General features: G+C 42.9%; 3 protein-coding genes across 3 annotated transcripts; 2 read left to right on the top strand and 1 right to left on the bottom strand.

Annotated features, from left to right (window-relative positions):
- Positions 1-2,288: 2,288 nt before the first annotated feature.
- On the top strand, positions 2,289-8,989 carry LOC106613165 (lysophosphatidic acid receptor 6-like). The gene is made up of 2 exons (XM_014215155.2): positions 2,289-2,946; positions 7,760-8,989. The coding sequence occupies exon 2, from the start codon at positions 7,764-7,766 to the stop codon at positions 8,865-8,867; it is 1,104 nt and encodes a 367-aa protein (XP_014070630.1). The 5' UTR covers positions 2,289-2,946; positions 7,760-7,763; the 3' UTR covers positions 8,868-8,989.
- Positions 8,990-9,262: 273 nt separating this feature from the next.
- On the top strand, positions 9,263-10,828 carry LOC106613166 (lysophosphatidic acid receptor 4-like). Its single transcript, XM_014215157.2, has one exon. It carries the CDS (start codon positions 9,679-9,681, stop codon positions 10,573-10,575), a length of 897 nt encoding a protein of 298 aa, XP_014070632.1. The 5' UTR covers positions 9,263-9,678; the 3' UTR covers positions 10,576-10,828.
- Positions 10,829-11,784: 956 nt separating this feature from the next.
- LOC106613167 (integral membrane protein 2C) lies at positions 11,785-17,388 on the bottom strand. The gene is made up of 6 exons (XM_014215158.2): positions 17,137-17,388; positions 15,168-15,314; positions 13,909-14,097; positions 13,678-13,788; positions 13,175-13,322; positions 11,785-13,010 (listed from the first exon to the last, which is right to left on the bottom strand). Exons 1-6 carry the CDS (start codon positions 17,230-17,232, stop codon positions 12,919-12,921), a joined length of 783 nt encoding a protein of 260 aa, XP_014070633.1. The 5' UTR covers positions 17,233-17,388; the 3' UTR covers positions 11,785-12,918.
- Positions 17,389-17,435: the final 47 nt, after the last annotated feature.

The following is a 17,435-nucleotide window of genomic DNA, read 5'->3' as shown; positions in this document are numbered from 1 at the left end:
GTCACTGTCCCAGTACTTTTGAAGCTCACTATAGTTTATTAGGATCCCCATTAGCTATTGAACATGCAGCAGCTACTCTTCCTGGTGTCCACATAAAACGTACACACTCATGACTGAGTAAGGACCAGTTATGGACAAGAACAACATAAGATAATATTAAACGACATTAAAAGATTAATAAAATAAAAATAGAGTAATATATTTGTAAACCCCTGGTGATAATTAGTTAATTAAATATAATTAAGCCTAATTTACTGGTTACCTTCCACCTGCATCTATTGCTCCTGTAACAGGAGTCATGTGGATCATGGTATTAATGTCACACTCTTGGCAGCCTGGGTGGAAATGTGATACAAGGAGTGTTAACTCAAAATGTCCACAGTCACCTAATTGGTTATGTACAGTAGCTAGTCAAACAAAATGTTTGGTTAATTGTGTACAGTTCAAGTGTCACCGCAGGTGACAAAAACTCAGTAGGTCTCTCGATCACTGTCTGTGTTGTACATGGTCTTCAAATATGACCTTAGGCTTTCACCTTGTTTCATTAATTGGACAAATGTGTTACCACATTCAGTATATTGTATCTATTGCACAATGCACACACAGTGCATTAGGAAAGTATTCAGACCCCTTCACTTTTTCCACATTTTGTTACGTTACAGCCTTATACTAAAATGTATTAAATTATTGTATTTCCTCATCAATCTACACACAATACACCATAATGACAAAGCAAAAACAGGTTTTTATACATAAAAAAAATACAAATAAAAAAATGATTTACATAAGTATTCAGACCTTTTGCTATGAGACTTGAAAATGAGCTCAGGTTCATCCTGTTTCAATTGATCCTCCTTGAGATGTTTCTACATCTTGATTGGACCACCTGTGGTAAATTCAATTGATTGGACATGATTTGGAAAGGCACACACCTGACTATTTAAAAAAAAAAAAATAATAATTTTACCTTTATTTAACTAGGCAAGTCAGTTAAGAACACATTCTTATTTACAATGATGGCCTACCCCGGCCAAACCCAGACGACGCTCGGCCAATTGTGCGCCGCCCCAATCACGGCCGGATGTGATACAGCCTGGACTATAAAGGTCCCACAGTTCACAGTGCATGTCAGAGCAAAAACCAAGCCAGGAGGTTGAAAGAATTGTCCATAGAGCTCAGAGACATGATTGTGTCAAGGCACAGATCTGGGGAAGGGTACCAAAAAATGTCTGCAGCATTGAAGGTCTCCAAAAGCACAGTGGCCTCCATCATTATTAAATGGAAGAAGTTTGGAGCCAACAAGACTCTTCTTGGTGGTTCCAAACTGAGCAATCGGGGGAGAAGGGCCTTGGTCAGGGAGGTGACCAAGAACCCGATTGTCACTCTGACAGAGCTCCAGAGTTACTCTGTGGAGATGGGAGAACCTTCCAGAAGGACAACCATCTCTACTCCAGCAATCAGGCCTTTATGGTAGAGTGGCCATCGCTCATCACCTGGCCAATAGCATTCCTACAGTGAAGGATGGTGGTGGCAGTGTCATACTGTGGGGATGTTTTTCAGCGGCAGGGACTGGGAGACTAGTCAGGATCGAGGGAAAGATGAACAGTGCAAAGTACAGAGAGACCCTTGATGAAAACCAACTCCAGAGCGCTCAGGACCTGACTGGGGCGAATGTTCACCTTCCAACGGGACATTGACCCTAAGTACATAGCCAAGACAACGCAGGAGTAGCTTCGGTAGAAGTCTCTGAATGTCCTTGAGTGGCCCAGCCAGAGCCCGGACTTGAACCCGATCGAACATCTCTGGAGAGACCTGAAAGTAGGTGTGCAGAGACGCTCCCCATCCAACCTGACAGATCTAGAGAGGATCTGCAGAGAAGAATGGGAGAAACTCCCCAAATACAGGTGTGCCAAGCTTGTAGCGACATACCCAAGAAGACTCAAAGGCTGTAATCGCTGCCAAAGGTGCTTTAACAAAGTACTCAGTAAAGGGTCTGAATACCTATGTAAATGTGATATAAATGTTTTATATATATATATATATATATATATATATACATTTGCCCAAAATTTCTAAAAACCATTTTTTTCTTTGTCATTATATGGTATTGTGTGTAGGTTGATTTGGGAAAAAAACTATTTCATCCATTTTAGAATAAGCCTGTAAAGTAACAAAATGTGGAAAAAGTGAAGGGGTTTGAATACTTTCCGAATGCACTGTACACTAGGCTGAGAGGAAGTGTGACATGAGGCATGTAGAGTAGACCTTAATCGCTTTTCTAGACCAAATATGGATTACTGATCTGTAGAGGATTCATTCAAAAGTATGGGGACCCAGGCAATGATGACTAGTTTGACAATGACTGGAAGATCACTCATTCAAATGAGGAAAAGTGAAGATGGAAAAGAAATGAGGATGTGGCTGTGGTGGTGATGTACTGTACGCTAAGTCATAACGACATTACAGTCAAAAGTATACTTGTACTTTCAGACAAGAATGAGGGGGCAGTTTCCAGAGAGCTAGATTTCACCACTAGTAATGATATTTCAAACACACACACACATTCATTTTAATTGGCACCTGACAGAGTACTCAAAATGTCCCCTTACAGTTCCTGTGGCTCAGTCTAGTGCAACTTTATACGAAGCAGCGACATTATATTCTACTGTTTCAGACTATTTTCCAGACAGTCACCCACTCGTATGTGAATGCAAACTAGACAACCAAAGCGGTACTAGCCTAGAGCAGATTGCAGGTCCAGTGTGGTTTGTGTAGTGCTTTTTGGAAAACAGCGTGCACAACGGGTTTCACTATCAATCAGAGGAATAAATATTGGCACGACATAGGCTATTTACTGTAGGTTAAAGTCTGTTTTACCAAACAAGGACTCAAAGCCATGAGGTTCAGTTCCAGTTGAGAGGAGATAATTATCCCAACGCAATTTCGGTGAGTGTTTTTTTTTTAAGTAGACTACTGTAATGCTTTTGGACTGGAGTTTTTCACCCAGTTCTTCACTGTGCATGCATTAGTTAATCTCATTTTATCTTTACAAATACCTGCGGTTTCTGCCATGCTGTTGTGAGACACTGTGTCATATAATCCTAAATCATCTAGACAAATTCAAATGTCATGATCCCTACAACAATGGAAACACATTTTAAACTCATGCACATTCTACAAAGGGGAAAAATTCACGCTCTTCAGACCTATAAATTCATTGGTTCAGACATCATGTTAAATTTAAACCTGCGACACTCAAATGAGTAAAAAAGAATGTATGTATATCAACAATGGATTTTAACTCATTATTTTAATATACAGTAAATGTTAATCTTAATAGGATGCAAGCAAACACAATGTATTTGATCATTTTTTTATGGTGTTGAATAAACAGTCATAGCAGTAAAGGATAATTAAAGGGTAGTTCCACCCAAAAACAATCTTTTGGTATTTGTTTCATTAGTCCATTGTTGACATAGTCCCAAAATATTTAGCTTGTCAGCACTCAAGTTTTCAAGGTATGTAGCTCTAAATCACCCTTGTATGATGCATTTTGCATCATAGTTTAATTTTGTATTTATTTAGCCAGGCAAGTCAATTAAGAACACATTCTTATTTACAGTGGTGGCCTACCCCAGCCAAACCCTAACCCGGATAACGCTGGGCCAATTGTGCGCCACCCTATGGGACTCCTAATCATGGCCGGTTGTGATACAGTCTGGAATCAAGCCAGGGTCTGTAGTGACGCCTCTAGCACTGAGATGCGGTGCCTTAGACCGCTGCGCCACTCGGAAGCACCATATGATGCTGGGTTTTACATCATATGATGCAAAATACATCATAAGGGATGATTTCTGTGTTTTGAAAGTTACACAACCTTTTGGGACTATGTCAACAATGGACTTATAAAACAAATACCAAAATATTGTTTTTGGGTGGAGTTTTCCTTTAACCTCTTGGTGGGCAACTATCTCCTTGTTTCCATGTCAACAGTGGACATACAGTTGAAGTCGGAAGTTTACCTTAGCCAAATACATTTAAACTCGGTTTTTCACACTTCCAGACATTTATTCCAAGTAAAAATTCCATGTTTTAGGTCAGTTAGGATCACCACTTCATTTCAAGAATGTGAAATGTCAGAATAATAGTATAGAGAATGATTTATATCAACTTTTATTTCTTTCATCACATTCCCAGTGGGTCAGAAGTTTACATACACTCAATTAGTATTTGGTAGCATTGCCTTTAAATTGTTTAACTTGGGTCAAACCTTTCGGGTAGACTTCCGCAAGCTTCCCACAATAAGTTGGGTGAATTTTGGCTCATTCCTCCTGACAGAGCTGGTGTAACTGAGTCAGGATTGTAGGCCTCCTTGCTCGCACACACTTTTTCAGTTCTTCCCACACATTTTCTCTAGGGTTGAGGCCAGGGCTTTGCGATGGCCACTCCAATATCTTGACTTTGTTGTCCATTTTGCCACAACTTTGGAAGTATGCTTGGGGTCATTGTCCATTTGGAAGACTCATTTGCGACCAAGCTTTAACTTCCTGACTGATGTCTTGAGATGTTGCTTCAATATATCCATAGAATTTTCCTCCTCGTGATGCCATCTATTTTGTGAAGTGCTCCAGTCCCTCCTGCAGCAAAGCACCCCTTCAACATGATGCTGCCACCCCCGTGCTTCACAGTTGGGTGTTCTTCGGCTTGCAAGCGTGCACTTTTTCCTCCAAATTTAACGATGGTCATTATGGGCAAACAGTTCTATTTTTGTTTCATCAGACCAGAGGACATTTCTCCAAAAAGTACAATCTTTGTCCCCATGTGCAGTTGCAAACCGTAGTCTGGCTTTTTTATGGCGGTTTTGGAGCAGTGGCTTCTTCCTTGCTGAGCGGCCTTTCAGGTTATGTCGATATCGGACTCGTTTTACTGTGGATACATATACTTTTGTACCTGTTTCCTCCAGCATCTTCACAAGGTCCTTTGCTGTTGTTCTGGGATTGATTTGCACTTTTCGCACCAAAGTACATTCATCTCTAGGAGACAGAATGTATCTTCTTCCTGAGCAGTATGACGACTGCGTGGTCCCATGGTGTTTATACTTGCGTACTGTTGTTTGTATAGATGAACGTGGTACATTCAGGCATTTGGAAATTGCTCTTAAGGATGAACCAGACTTGTGGAGGTCTACAAATTTTTTCCTTGGCTGATTTATTTAGATTTTCCCATGATGTCAAGAAAAGAGGCACTGAGTTTGAAGGTAGGCCTTGAAATACATCCACAGGTACACCTCCAATGGACTCAAATTATGTCAATTAGTCTATCAGAAGCTTCTAAAGCCATGACATAATTTCTGGAATTTTCCAAGCTGTTTAAAGGCACAGTCAACTTAGTGTATGTAAACGTCTGACCCACTGGAATTGTGATACAGCGAATTATAAGTGAAATAATCTGTCTGTAAACAATTGTTGGAAAAATGACTTGTGTCAGGCGCAAAGTAGATGTCCTAACCGACTTGCCAAAACTATAGTTTGTTAACAAGAAATGTGTGGAGTGGTTGAAAAACGAGTTTTAACGACTTCAACCTAAGTGTATGTAATCTTCCGACTTCAACTGTAGTTGTAAAATGGTACTAAACATACACTGACATATTTATATGCATAGATAGGACAGTGGTAGGCTATAACCTAATGTGACATCCCACTGGGCAAAAACGGGTTGAATCAATGTTATTTCCACATCAATTCAACACGAAAATTCTATGTGATAACGTTAAATCAATGTGGAAAACTGATTAGGTATGAAAAAAAGTAATCAACGTAAGGGAATTTCATTTTTTTTTCACCCAACTTTTAACCTCAATCCAATGACATGATGACATTTTTTGTTGATTTCAAGTTGAATTCACGTTAGTTGAAAACTCAACCAAATGTAAATCAAAACTAGACTTTGAACTGATGTCTGTGCCCTGCGTCTGTGGGATGATAGTTATAGACAGTAGTAAACCCCTTGGTTTAGACAGGAGCAAAGAGGAGCTCCAAACGAAGACATGGTTCCCAACAGGCCTACCAAATGAATGATAGAAGTATACAAAATTGCTTTAATTTGACATATAACGATTTTGGTGAGCAATGGTACAGTGCTGATTATTGATTGGGAAATATTTAATGTACCACAAATAGCTTGATTACAATGAGTTGCTACAGGCAAATAGAGAGATAGGCCAAGTCTTACTGATAGTCTATATAAAAGTGGTTCACTGCACACAGTTTAAGACGAATGCCACAGTGATTTTACTGCAAATCTAATAAAGTACCAATACCAGTTGAACACGTGATAAGTGTCTTTGATAAGTCATACTGCAAAAGGGTAAACTATTGGCCTAACCCACTAAATTACAAGCTAATGTATCAGGCTATGGGAAGTAGTTTTTCTAACATTTTAAACACAACTCTGTTCCGATATCACAAAGGACAAAGAACAGCGGCTGGCGTTACCGTTTTATAAATAGGCCGTCTTTACTTTCACACTAGTTCCCATCAACTCCTTAAACATGACAATCAAACACACACACACACAGCACATGTGAGAGGAAGAGTCGAAGCGAGAGGGTTTACTCATCCCAAAATCTGTCAACAACAATAAGACCACAAATCAAGGAATGGAGGTCCATGAGAGTGTAAAATCTTGGTCAACAAAACATTTACTTGCTAATTTGCTATGTGAGGCTTATTTGATCGAAAATACGTTTTGTAATGGTTAGTTTGTTACAAATGCACTGATATAGGTGGACTGATGTGGCATTTTGTCAACTTTGAAATAAATTACTTTATATCTGAGTTTTGCCTGTTGTTCACACACGTATCTTCCCCTCTCATTGGATAGAATGGTCCCACCTGATCTTGCTGCCTCATGCCAGCCTTTCATCTTTGAGGACATCTTGACAATATAATAGTCCATCTTTGACTTGGCCCAAACGAGTGAAGATCTCAATTTCAAACTCCTAACATCCTCTCTCCTCATCTCCTTTTCAAAATTCATTGGATGACAAAAACAGATGTCTCGCCCCTCTGACCTTCTCCTCCAGTGGGATTTAAAGAGAGAGGACAGAGGACACATGGAGTGTGCGTTTGAGATCATCCCAGAATCTCAGATAAGATGCCTTTCCAAGAATGCCAATTCCTTTCCCCTTTTATAGGGTTACAGAGCAATTGAGTACTGCCACTTAGCAATGGACCTCTAAAAAGCTCCTACCTGGTACACTAAGATGAAATCAGTTACCGGCGCCTACTAGGTAGTAACACTATGCCTAGTCTATGAGATGGCAGTAGTGATCCAAATGATTAGTTGGTTCATTATTTTCCAATGCACTTGAGCTTTACTACAGGATATCCCCTCAAGTTAACATAACATGTAGCCTACAGTCAAATTTCAGTGATGCTTAAAGGGATAGTTCAGGATTTTGGCAATGAGGCTCTTTACCTACTTCCCCAGAGCTGGATGAACTCGTGGATACCATTTTTATGTCTCTGCGTTCAGTTTGAAGTAAGTTGCTAATTAGCGTTAGCGCAATGACTAGAAGTCTACAGGAACAGCTAGCATGCGGTTCCTGTAGAGTGCCAAAATCCCGGGCTCTCCCTATAAATCTCTTTACTCTTGCACAGTGACCATCCTGATTGATGCCTCTAGTTTTGGTTAAAAATCACTGTGTCATGAGTGAAATTACATTCATATGTGTATGTATTTCCCTCTCTGTTTGCAGTAAAATGGTACTGTGTGATAGCAAAGTGTGCTATATACAGTGGATTGTCTATGTCCCCACATTCATGGTGGGTCTTCCCCTCAACCTGGCCGCTCTGTGGCTCCTCCTCTTCAGGATGCGTCGATGGACTGAGTCCACGGTGTACCTCAGCAGTCTGATCATCAACGACAGCCTTCTCATCTTCTCTCTGCCCTTCAAGATGTACGCCTACGAACACACCTGGGGCCTGAGCATGGGCTTCTGCACCTTCCTGGAGAGCCTGGTGCTCGTCAACATCTATGGGAGCATCATACTGATCGTGTGCATCTCGGGCGACCGCTATGTTTATTTGCGGTTTCCAATCAATGGCAAGCATCTGCACTCGCCACGGAAGGCTGCCCTGGTATGCCTGGCCGTGTGGGTGATGGTATTTGCTTTCACCACACCCGTCTATGAGCTCCACAACAAAAACAACAACGACACCAGAATGGACAAAGGCAACGAAACCAAGTGTTTCCAGAACTTCTCCAGCGAAACCTGGAAGAAGAAATGGATCATCATCGCCATAGAGACAGTGTTCACAATCAGCACGGTTGCCATGGTGTTCTTCTCCGTGCGCGTGATGCAGATCCTCAGTGACATGCGGCGACTGAACCCGCTGGACGATAAGCTGAGGAACAACAAGTCTGTGAAAATCGTCCTGAGCAACCTGGTGGCCTTCCTGCTGTGCTTCATCCCCTACCACGTGGCCGCAGTTATCTACTTCCTGGCCAAGAACCGCACAGAGAACCCAGACATCATCAACCCCCTCAGAGACTTCGTCCACATCAGCATGTGTCTGGGCAGCGTCAACTGTCTGACGGACGGGGTCTGCTACTACTTCATCCTGAAGGAGAACCTGCTGACTGCCAGCAAGGAGAGGAGGAGGATGTCCACTAGAGGAAACACAGTGGCGAGGCTCAGGGAAATCAACCAGCATCCAATGGACAACATCAAGGTCAAGGAACCTGGAGAGACAGGCTCAGACACCCAGGTCAATGGCGATCAATTGGACTTGCTAGATCGATGTGGCTTATCCCCTCTTGGCGCCTGCAGAGTGGAGATCAGGGTGGAGACGCTTCCCCTGTAGATGGATGGCTATCACTTCTATCTGGGAAATGGAAAACTCAGATCCCCACAGCAGACAGAGGAGACAAGTCGCTCGAAGATTGAATGAATGGCCAACACTTGGAATAAATGTTTTTAAATCAATCATCCAGCCTTCCATTGTATTCTCACTCATCACACGTGGCCTTTGGTTCTGGTCTTACCTCTTAGCTTTAGGAGGCTGAGATTCAAAGAGGTTCCACAGAATATCTCAGAGGCCATATCTAACACTAACTGATCTGATCAACAAAAGGCATGGGATTTACAACCCTGAGTCTTGTCATTTATTCATACTGAATAGAAGCTTCTACATAATTATACACTGTTCAGATATGGACTGTTCAGATGTAATCCACCCACTCTCAATCTAGCCAGTAAAGATGTGTACATCCAGACCATTTCAAATATAAAACGGTATTTAAATGTTTTAGACAGTTGCTCTTGATCAACACGTTTGTTTATAACTATTCACCACGAATAACTGACTTTTCGTTAAAAAAATGATCAGACTGTCTGTATAGGTCAGAGAGATCAGAGATTCTTCATGTTGATAGTTTGTTACTCAGACATGATTCATGTTGTCAAGATTCTTCAACCTTATCAGCAGAAAGAACAAAAGGTCCTTCCTGAGAAAAGAAAAATCACCCTCACTTCCTGTTTCAACACTTTCATTCCGGAAGTTAAGAACAGCTCAACCTGTATGCAGACTGCTCTGATAGGAAGTGGCAACCAGAATATTGAGTGAGTGGTTTGAAGTGGTGTCTGTCTCTTTTCAAATTACACGCACAGACACCATGAACGACAACAATGATAGTTTAGGAGCGCTCTCCTCTGAGGGGAGTTATGCGATGTACACAGCCTCTGCCATTGTGTACGGAAGCGTGGTGGCGCTGGGCCTGCCGCTCAATGCCGTGTCGCTGTGGGTTCTGCTCCGCCGCCATGGCTTGAAATCCTCCAGCGCTGTCTTCATGAGCCACCTGGCTCTGTCCGACCTGCTGCTGGTCCTGTCCCTGCCCACCCGGGTCTACTTCTATGCCACGGGCACCTGGCCCCTGGGCATCCAGGCCTGCACAGCCACCACCATGCTGTTCCGCAACAACATCCGCTCCAGCGCCATCTTCATTACATTCATTGGCCTGGACAGGCTGCTGGCTGTGGTTTACCCTCTGAGGTCCCGCAACTTCCGCACCACCACCAACGCCTGGAAGGCCTGTGTCTTCATCTGGCTCCTGATCGTGGCAGTCAACATTCCAGAGAGCCTCTACCAGATCAGTCAGATAAAGAGCTGTAATGCCACTAACGTCTGCTTTGAGTTTACTAATAATGTATGTTCTGTGGCGAATCCGATCGTTGGTTATGTGCAGTCCGGGCTGGTGTTCGCCATGCTGGGAGTCAACGTGGTCGCCACCACCATGGTGTCCTGGAAGCTACGCGGGCACCTTAGTGATGCCGCCAGGGTCAACAAGATGAACATCATGCTGATCTTCACCATCAACCTTCTGATTTTTATTGTCTTCTTCCTGCCATTCTCCATCGTGCTGACGCTCAAAATCAAAAAGGCTATCATGCCCATGTTCTGTCTGGCCAGCGTCAACTGTTGTCTAGATCCACTGTTGTACTACTTCTCTTTAGATGCTTTCTGGAAGAAGAAAGAGGGTTCTGACATGGATTTCTCAGGCCAGATCACATGAAAGTAGATGAAGGGTGAGAACACAGTGAGTGAGAAACGACTATCAGTGGAGATAGTTTGAGGTAACAGCATCAAAATGTGTCCCTAAATACAACACAATTTATAGTTAAATATAGAATGTTTTGTCAAATGACATGTTATAGTTTAGTTTTTTTTGGTAACAGTTCATCACTTCTGTAAGTTTAATTGAGCTCATCTGTACTTTTAAGATGTGCTAATAATTGTTTTATAGAATAAAAACATTTTACCGCTTATCTTTGTGATTTTGATGGTTAATAAGACTGAAGTCATTGACATTTACTGTATGTAGGTTCTGTACATCGACCACACTGTCATTTCCCCAAAAGTACTAATAATTACTAAGGCTTTCATTCACATGCAGAGCCAGGTGCCAAACAGTTCCCTTTGGTTTGACCATCAGATAGTCATGTAACTTTGTTGATAATTCATGAAGTTTCTGGCTGTGGAGCCAGGCAGGCAGCAGCAGCCATCCAACAGCTCTGTGGCTTAGAGCCCTGCCATATGGAGAGACATCTGTGCACAGGCTATATGGCAGACAGACAGTATATAAGGAGTCACTATGGAGTCTAGTATAGGAAAGCCAGTGTAAAGGTGGCATTCAAATAAATTCATCCATTGAGCCATTGTCTTCCGACCGGTGGCGCCACTCCTATGCGACACTTACCTGTGTGAAAAACAAAGCTGCTTTTCCACTATGCCCAAACCAGGTCAGTGCATGATTGTTTACACTTTCCCTTACTAAAAGACACCTCAGTGCATACCACAACTCTCCACTTTAAACAACCTAGATTCACACCCACTAACACTTAAGAATATGATCAGTTACATCTAGACACTGAAACAAGGCTGGTGGCACACGCAGAGCCAAAGAGAATCGGGACAGCGAAATGTCCCATGAAGGCCCACAACACAAATCAAAGGTTATGTCACAGACACCAAATACAACAGGTAGACCTTAGTGAAATGCTTACTTACAAGCCATTAAGCAACAATGCAGTTAAACAAAAAAAAAATGTACAAAGAAAAAAAGAAATGAAAGTAACAAATAATTAAACAGCAGCAGTAAAATAACAATAGCGTTACTATATACACGGGGTACTGGTACAGAGTCAATGTGCAGGGGCACCGGTTAGTCAAGGTAATATGTACATGTAGGTAGAGTTATTAAAGTGACTATATGCATAGATAGTAACAGAGAGTTTTAACTACTTTATTCACAGATAAGACTTCACCAGCAGACAAAATATACAGACCTGTCTAAGGTATATATTAGCATATGATATAATAAACTCCCTTACAGCAAATCATTACTTTAGTCCAGTCTCTGACTCTGGACCAAGGCTTTAAACGTGCTCTTAGAAAAGATTCTAACAGTGCGTTTTTTCCTTAGAGAAACACACATGCAGGGTGAAAAATCTTGACAGAATTCTACTAGAATGACTCACAAAAGCGTTGATAAAGAGCGCAAATGAAAACAAGAGGTGATGAGGGGCATCAAAAAGGAGGGAGAAACATTCTTTGACGCTTTCACAGGGAGAAGGGCAGCTTGGCTGGAAATAATCTGGTATAATATTACATAACTACATACATTAAGTGTCGTGTACATGATTCTATACTTTAGAGGCCTTACATACAGGTGCAAACGCACACGAAGTCTAACAATGGCCAATTTGTCTACTTCACTTTGTAGGGACACTGGTTCTTAACTCACTTTGTAGGTTTCTTAAACTCACATTCATGTTTTCCTTTAGTTTGATAGGGTGACTGAGCTAAAGAAGAAGAAATATGAAAGAGAGAAACATGAGGTATGCTGGGGGGGGGGTGTAGTGACAGACACAGTGCGACAAAGAAAGAGATGAGAGCGATGTGGCACAACATTAGGTCAGATGGTTGCTGACAGTAGCAGGATTTCACACGCGCTGTAATTTCAAGAGCAGGGAAATCAAGTAGTCGCCATGACAACACATGGAAACTGTTGTCTTCCCTGACAACCAAGGCCGTCACAGTTCTCTTGAGTGGAAAAACCTCCCATTGGCTTAGTGGTTCTGCTACATGAAACTATTTCATCCAAGGTAAATTACAGAGAAAAACATGTATTATTGCAGCCAGGAAACACAAGGTAAACCTCACTACTGACAATTCCTAAAATAAACAGTGTGTTTTTAAAGAAGAGACAGTTAAACATATGGAAAAAAGAACTAAACCATAGTTAAAGTGCAACTGAAAGGTAATTCTAAGTATCTACACAGGGATGCGCTACAGTGGCTGGAGAGGTGGCTGTGCCTTAGGGTGTCGTGCCAGACGGTCATGCTGAGGTAACAGTTTACACTCCATCACAGATGACTGTCTCAACCACAAACGTGTTCTCAAAGTGGCGGATGCGATGGCAGTTCGCCACTTCCCGTTTGTTGATGCCTACAAGTCAGACAGTGAAAGACTTTTATTAGACAAGAGAATAGGTAGACCATTCAGACCCTGAGTGACCCGCACAACCTTATACAAATACTTTTATTAGACAAGAGAATAGGTAGACCATTCAGACCCTGAGTGACCCGCACTACCCCCCCCCCCCGACTCACGTCGGCGGGCACGGCGCGTCAGGCGGTATGTGTCCTTGCCGTTACACAGGCGGAAGATGAAGGGCCCCAGCTGGCGCATGTTGTGAACCTTCCCCGTCACAAACATCTCCTCCTGGATAATGTAGGTCTGGGGCAGGTACGTCCCCTTCTAAACACAGAGAGGGGGGAGGTAGACGGGGTTAGAGTTCAGATAGAGAATGAAAGAGACTATCTGCACATCATTATAACACTGTACATAGCCATAATATGACATTTCAAATGACTCTATTCCTTTGAAACATGTGTAATGTTTACTGTTCATTTTTTTATTTCACTTTTGTTTATTATCTATTTGACTTGCGCTGGCAATGTAAACATGTTTCCCATGCCAATAAAGCCCTTTGAATTGAGAGAGACAGAAAGACAGAGGCAGAGAGAGAGACAGGGACAAAGAGAGAATAATAGGCTGTGGAAAATGGGAGATGGCATCTCAAACAAAGTGAGAGGGATAGGCTTTATGTTACCTTAACATTGACCAGCAGTTCCCAGAGGTTCCGTGGGGGCATAACGATGGTGGTGTTGAGCTCGATGACATAGCATTTGTCCAGAGCGATGTCATGGTAGGCAGTCAGTCCCTGGTGACAGACAGAACCTAAACTAAATAAAACTAAGCATGTCAAAACCCTGGCCGATTGACTCTACATCAGGTGTGTGGGTACGTGCGTGAATACGCGCATGTGCCTAGTCCTCCTCACCCTGTGAAAGTCGTGGATGATGTCAGCAGGGTCGCTTCCTCCAAAGTGGGGCACTGGCACGCTGATCTGCTCATAGTTGTCTTCCAGGTAGATGCCCACGTTCTCCTCCAGCTCCTGTCTGCCTCTCAGAGGGGCGTACACAGAGTCCTCATAACGAACCCTGCAGTGGAACAGACTCTCCTCTGGGATCTAGGTCACGGCACAGGGGAACCGTTAGCAAGGCTATCACTAACTATCATCCTCATTATCACAGTCACTGCTATTCTTGAACGTTTCATGATCTCAGACTGGGAAAGGACCAATGTCTGATAAACAACTGATCTCAAAATGTACATTATACCACCACCAGAGACAGTGAAACCAGGATGCACATTTAGAAATCCAACATCAGAAGACCCACTACATGTGAAGTATGTGGACACCTGATCGACCAACATCTCATTCCAAAATCATTCATATGGAGTTGGTCCCCCTTTGCTGTTATAACAGCCTCCACTCTTCTGGGAGGCTTTACAATAGATGTTGGAACATTGCTGCAGGGACTTGCTTCAATTCAGCCACAAGAGCATTAGTGAGGTTGGGCACTGATGTTGTGCGATTAGGCCTGGCTCGCAGTCAGTGTTCCAATTCATCCCAAAGGTGTCTAATGGCGGCAAGCTTTACGCCACCCAACGCATGGCATTGTGCATGGTGATTTTAGGCTTGTCTGCGGCTGCTCGGCCATGGAAACCCATTTCATGAAGCTCCCGACGAACAGTTATTGTGCTGATGTTGCTTCCAGAGGCAGTTTGTAACTCGGTAGTGAGTATTGCAACCGAGGACGGACGATTTTTACATGCTATGCGCTTTAGCGGTCCGTTCTGTGAGCTTGTGTGGCCTACCACTTTGTGGCTGAGCCATTGTTGCTCCTAGACGTTTCCACTTCACAATAACAGCACTACAGTTGACCGTGGCAGCCCTAGCAGGGTAGAAATGTGACAAACTGACAAACTGACTTGGAAAGGTGGCATCCTCTGACGATGCCACATTAAAAGTCCCTGAGCTCTTCAGTAAGGCCATTCTACTGCCAATGTTGGTCTATGGAGATTGCATTACTGTGTGCTCAATTTGATACCTGTCAGCAACAGGGGTGGCTGAAATAACCAAATCCACAAATTTGAAGGGGTGTCCACATACTTTTGTATATATAGTGTAGGACCAGAGAGGACAGAGTGATAGAGTATTGTCTCATACTGTCACTGCATGTAGGTTCTAGGTACCTGGGGTATGAAGTAGTAGCGGTAGACATAGATGGAGGCCAACACCAGACCAGACATGAAGACCACCAGGCCAAAGGTCAGGCAGCATAGGCCATTCAGAGGAGACCTCCCTGAGCGCCGAGGCAGAACCAGCTCCTCCTCATCCTCCTGACAGGGAGAGACACAGGGCCACATACATGAACACAAACACATCACACAGACTAGCGTCCTGTCCAGGCAGTGTACTTCTACATCAGGCTGCCTCACACTACAGATGAAGATCAGACAAAGCTTACTGGTAAGGCTTTGGTACTTGGTGAAAAGCTAGTGTTTCACAGATATTCTATGGAGGCACATCAGAACAGGGCAGACTAAGTCAGGTGGGGTTAAGAGTGCATTATGTTCCTGGTCTTAGATAGAATAAATCTGCATGTTTTAGCAGGGAAACAGCAACGTGGGTGGCAGAGATGGATAACAGAGTGGCTAGTAACATGGCACTTCTAAGACGGAGAGTAACATCACACCCAGTCTCTCACCCCATCTGCCTCTGTCACACGCTCAACCTGTTTGTTGGCAGGGTGGCACGGGTTGGCAATAGGCGCGCGATTGTAGCCTACACCGCTCACATAACCATTTATGATAATTAACATAACATGTGACTGATGCGAGAGGAAATCCTTTCTACCGTATATGTGCAACTACGTGGGTGGATAGGTGGGTGTACAGGTACATTTATCCTGGAGGATGGGCTCTGTGCATAGGAGACAACAAAGGAAGCTATTCTTAGCTGGTACTTGAAATTCTCCTGACGCTGCTATTGCCTGTGTATGAAAACAGCTCACAGACTACCAAAGCAAAAATCTTAGTGTTATGACAACCTGTGGTGAAGGATAAACTAGGAGATAAGATGCACAAGGACGAAGGGATAGACACGGCATCAGTTTCGCTGTCTGTGTGTTTTCCCCACAGAGACAGATTTTTACCAGTGTTCTTCTTCCTTGCTGATTGAGATAGGAGGGCCTTAGATGGACTGAAAATGTGACGATAGTCTGTCTACATTTCCAACAAACATGAAATTATAGAAGGTAACTGCCAATAGGTCACTGCAAACTTACCCTTGAGATAAAAACAGGCACACATACAGCCTAATTGGTGAAGATGCAGCTTTCAAACCTGATCAAATACTTGTCTCAGGCTTTCATTGAAGTTCATTACTGAATGCAGGGGGCTGACTGAAAACAGAACATATTTTATTGGATTTGAAACAGCAGGATGCTGAGAAGCCAAGCTTTCCTTGAATGACTGCATCACAAGTTGAGAACTGTAGCCTACTGCTGGCACAGTGATGCTACTTATTAAATATGAACTTGCATCGCCAGCAGTAACCTCCATCTGCCATTTTGTCTGCTGCCTGTGTTTGGTAAACATGTTTTTATTGTAATCCATTCACATTTCCCAAGAGATACAATAATTATTCATAACCCACAGCCAACATTATAGGCCTATGCTTAGAAATAACAATTTGATCCTTCTTGGTTTAGGTTCTTACAGCTAAGAATTTAACTCCAATATTGACAACATTAGAGTTACATTCTCATAGCCTAACGTTGGCATAAATAATTGATGTCAATAAAGCTAATCTGTCTAAGAACATCCACTTAACTATGTTCAATAGTAATGTTAGCAGTTCCCCTTTGTCCGTAGACTATTTGGCAAAGTGGCTATATTTCCACAAAGAGCTCGTTAGCCGCACAGCATCGTTTTATTTCCTGACAGATGACAATGGCTGCTCTGCTGTCAAATAACAACGTTAAAATGCTCCTGTTACGTCGATGATTGTGCCGGTAAATGTCGAGTGAAATGCCCTGCAGACGCTTGACAGCAACTTCATCATTACTGGAGGTAGCGCCAGCTATGTTTTATCGAAGGGCACAGCACACAAAGCGATATATGTTGCCAACCACAACAGAGAAACGCATCACTAATTTACCATTGGATGGGTTATGAGAATGTCGGTCTTGTCGCCATCATTCTGCTCCTTCTCGGCTTTCTGTCCCGCGACAGACTGGAAAGTGATCTTGACCATGGCTGTCCCTGTCAAAGACTGATCGGGTGGGTTTCGTTTCTTTCTAGCTACAGTAGCTAGATCCTCTTTCGTATGCGAGCCTCTTCTGTTGTTACTGATACAATGTAGCTGGAGGTATCAATCTACCGGAAGTTTGACTTTTTTTAAGCCCACTTAAAGGCACAGGCACTTGACTGAGTTACGTCTACGTCATGAGTAGTGTG

The sequence above is a fragment of the Salmo salar genome, chromosome ssa09, assembly GCF_905237065.1.
Source record: "Salmo salar chromosome ssa09, Ssal_v3.1, whole genome shotgun sequence".
Lineage (NCBI taxonomy): Eukaryota > Metazoa > Chordata > Actinopteri > Salmoniformes > Salmonidae > Salmo > Salmo salar.
The sequence above is the reverse complement of the archived record's forward strand: the minus strand, read 5'-3'. Positions and strand labels throughout refer to the sequence as shown.

Excerpts from the sequence above, each read along its gene's own strand:
- LOC106613165 (XM_014215155.2), top strand. The coding sequence starts at position 7,764 with ATGGTACTGTGTGATAGCAAAGTGTGCTATATACAGTGGATTGTCTAT.
- LOC106613166 (XM_014215157.2), top strand. The coding sequence starts at position 9,679 with ATGAACGACAACAATGATAGTTTAGGAGCGCTCTCCTCTGAGGGGAGT.
- LOC106613167 (XM_014215158.2), bottom strand. The coding sequence starts at position 17,232 with ATGGTCAAGATCACTTTCCAGTCTGTCGCGGGACAGAAAGCCGAGAAG. Across the intron at positions 15,315-17,136 it reads TTCTCATAACCCATCCAATG|GAGGATGAGGAGGAGCTGGT; the intron begins GTAAATTAGTGA and ends TCTCCCTGTCAG. Across the intron at positions 13,323-13,677 it reads AACTGCTGGTCAATGTTAAG|AAGGGGACGTACCTGCCCCA; the intron begins GTAACATAAAGC and ends CTCTGTGTTTAG.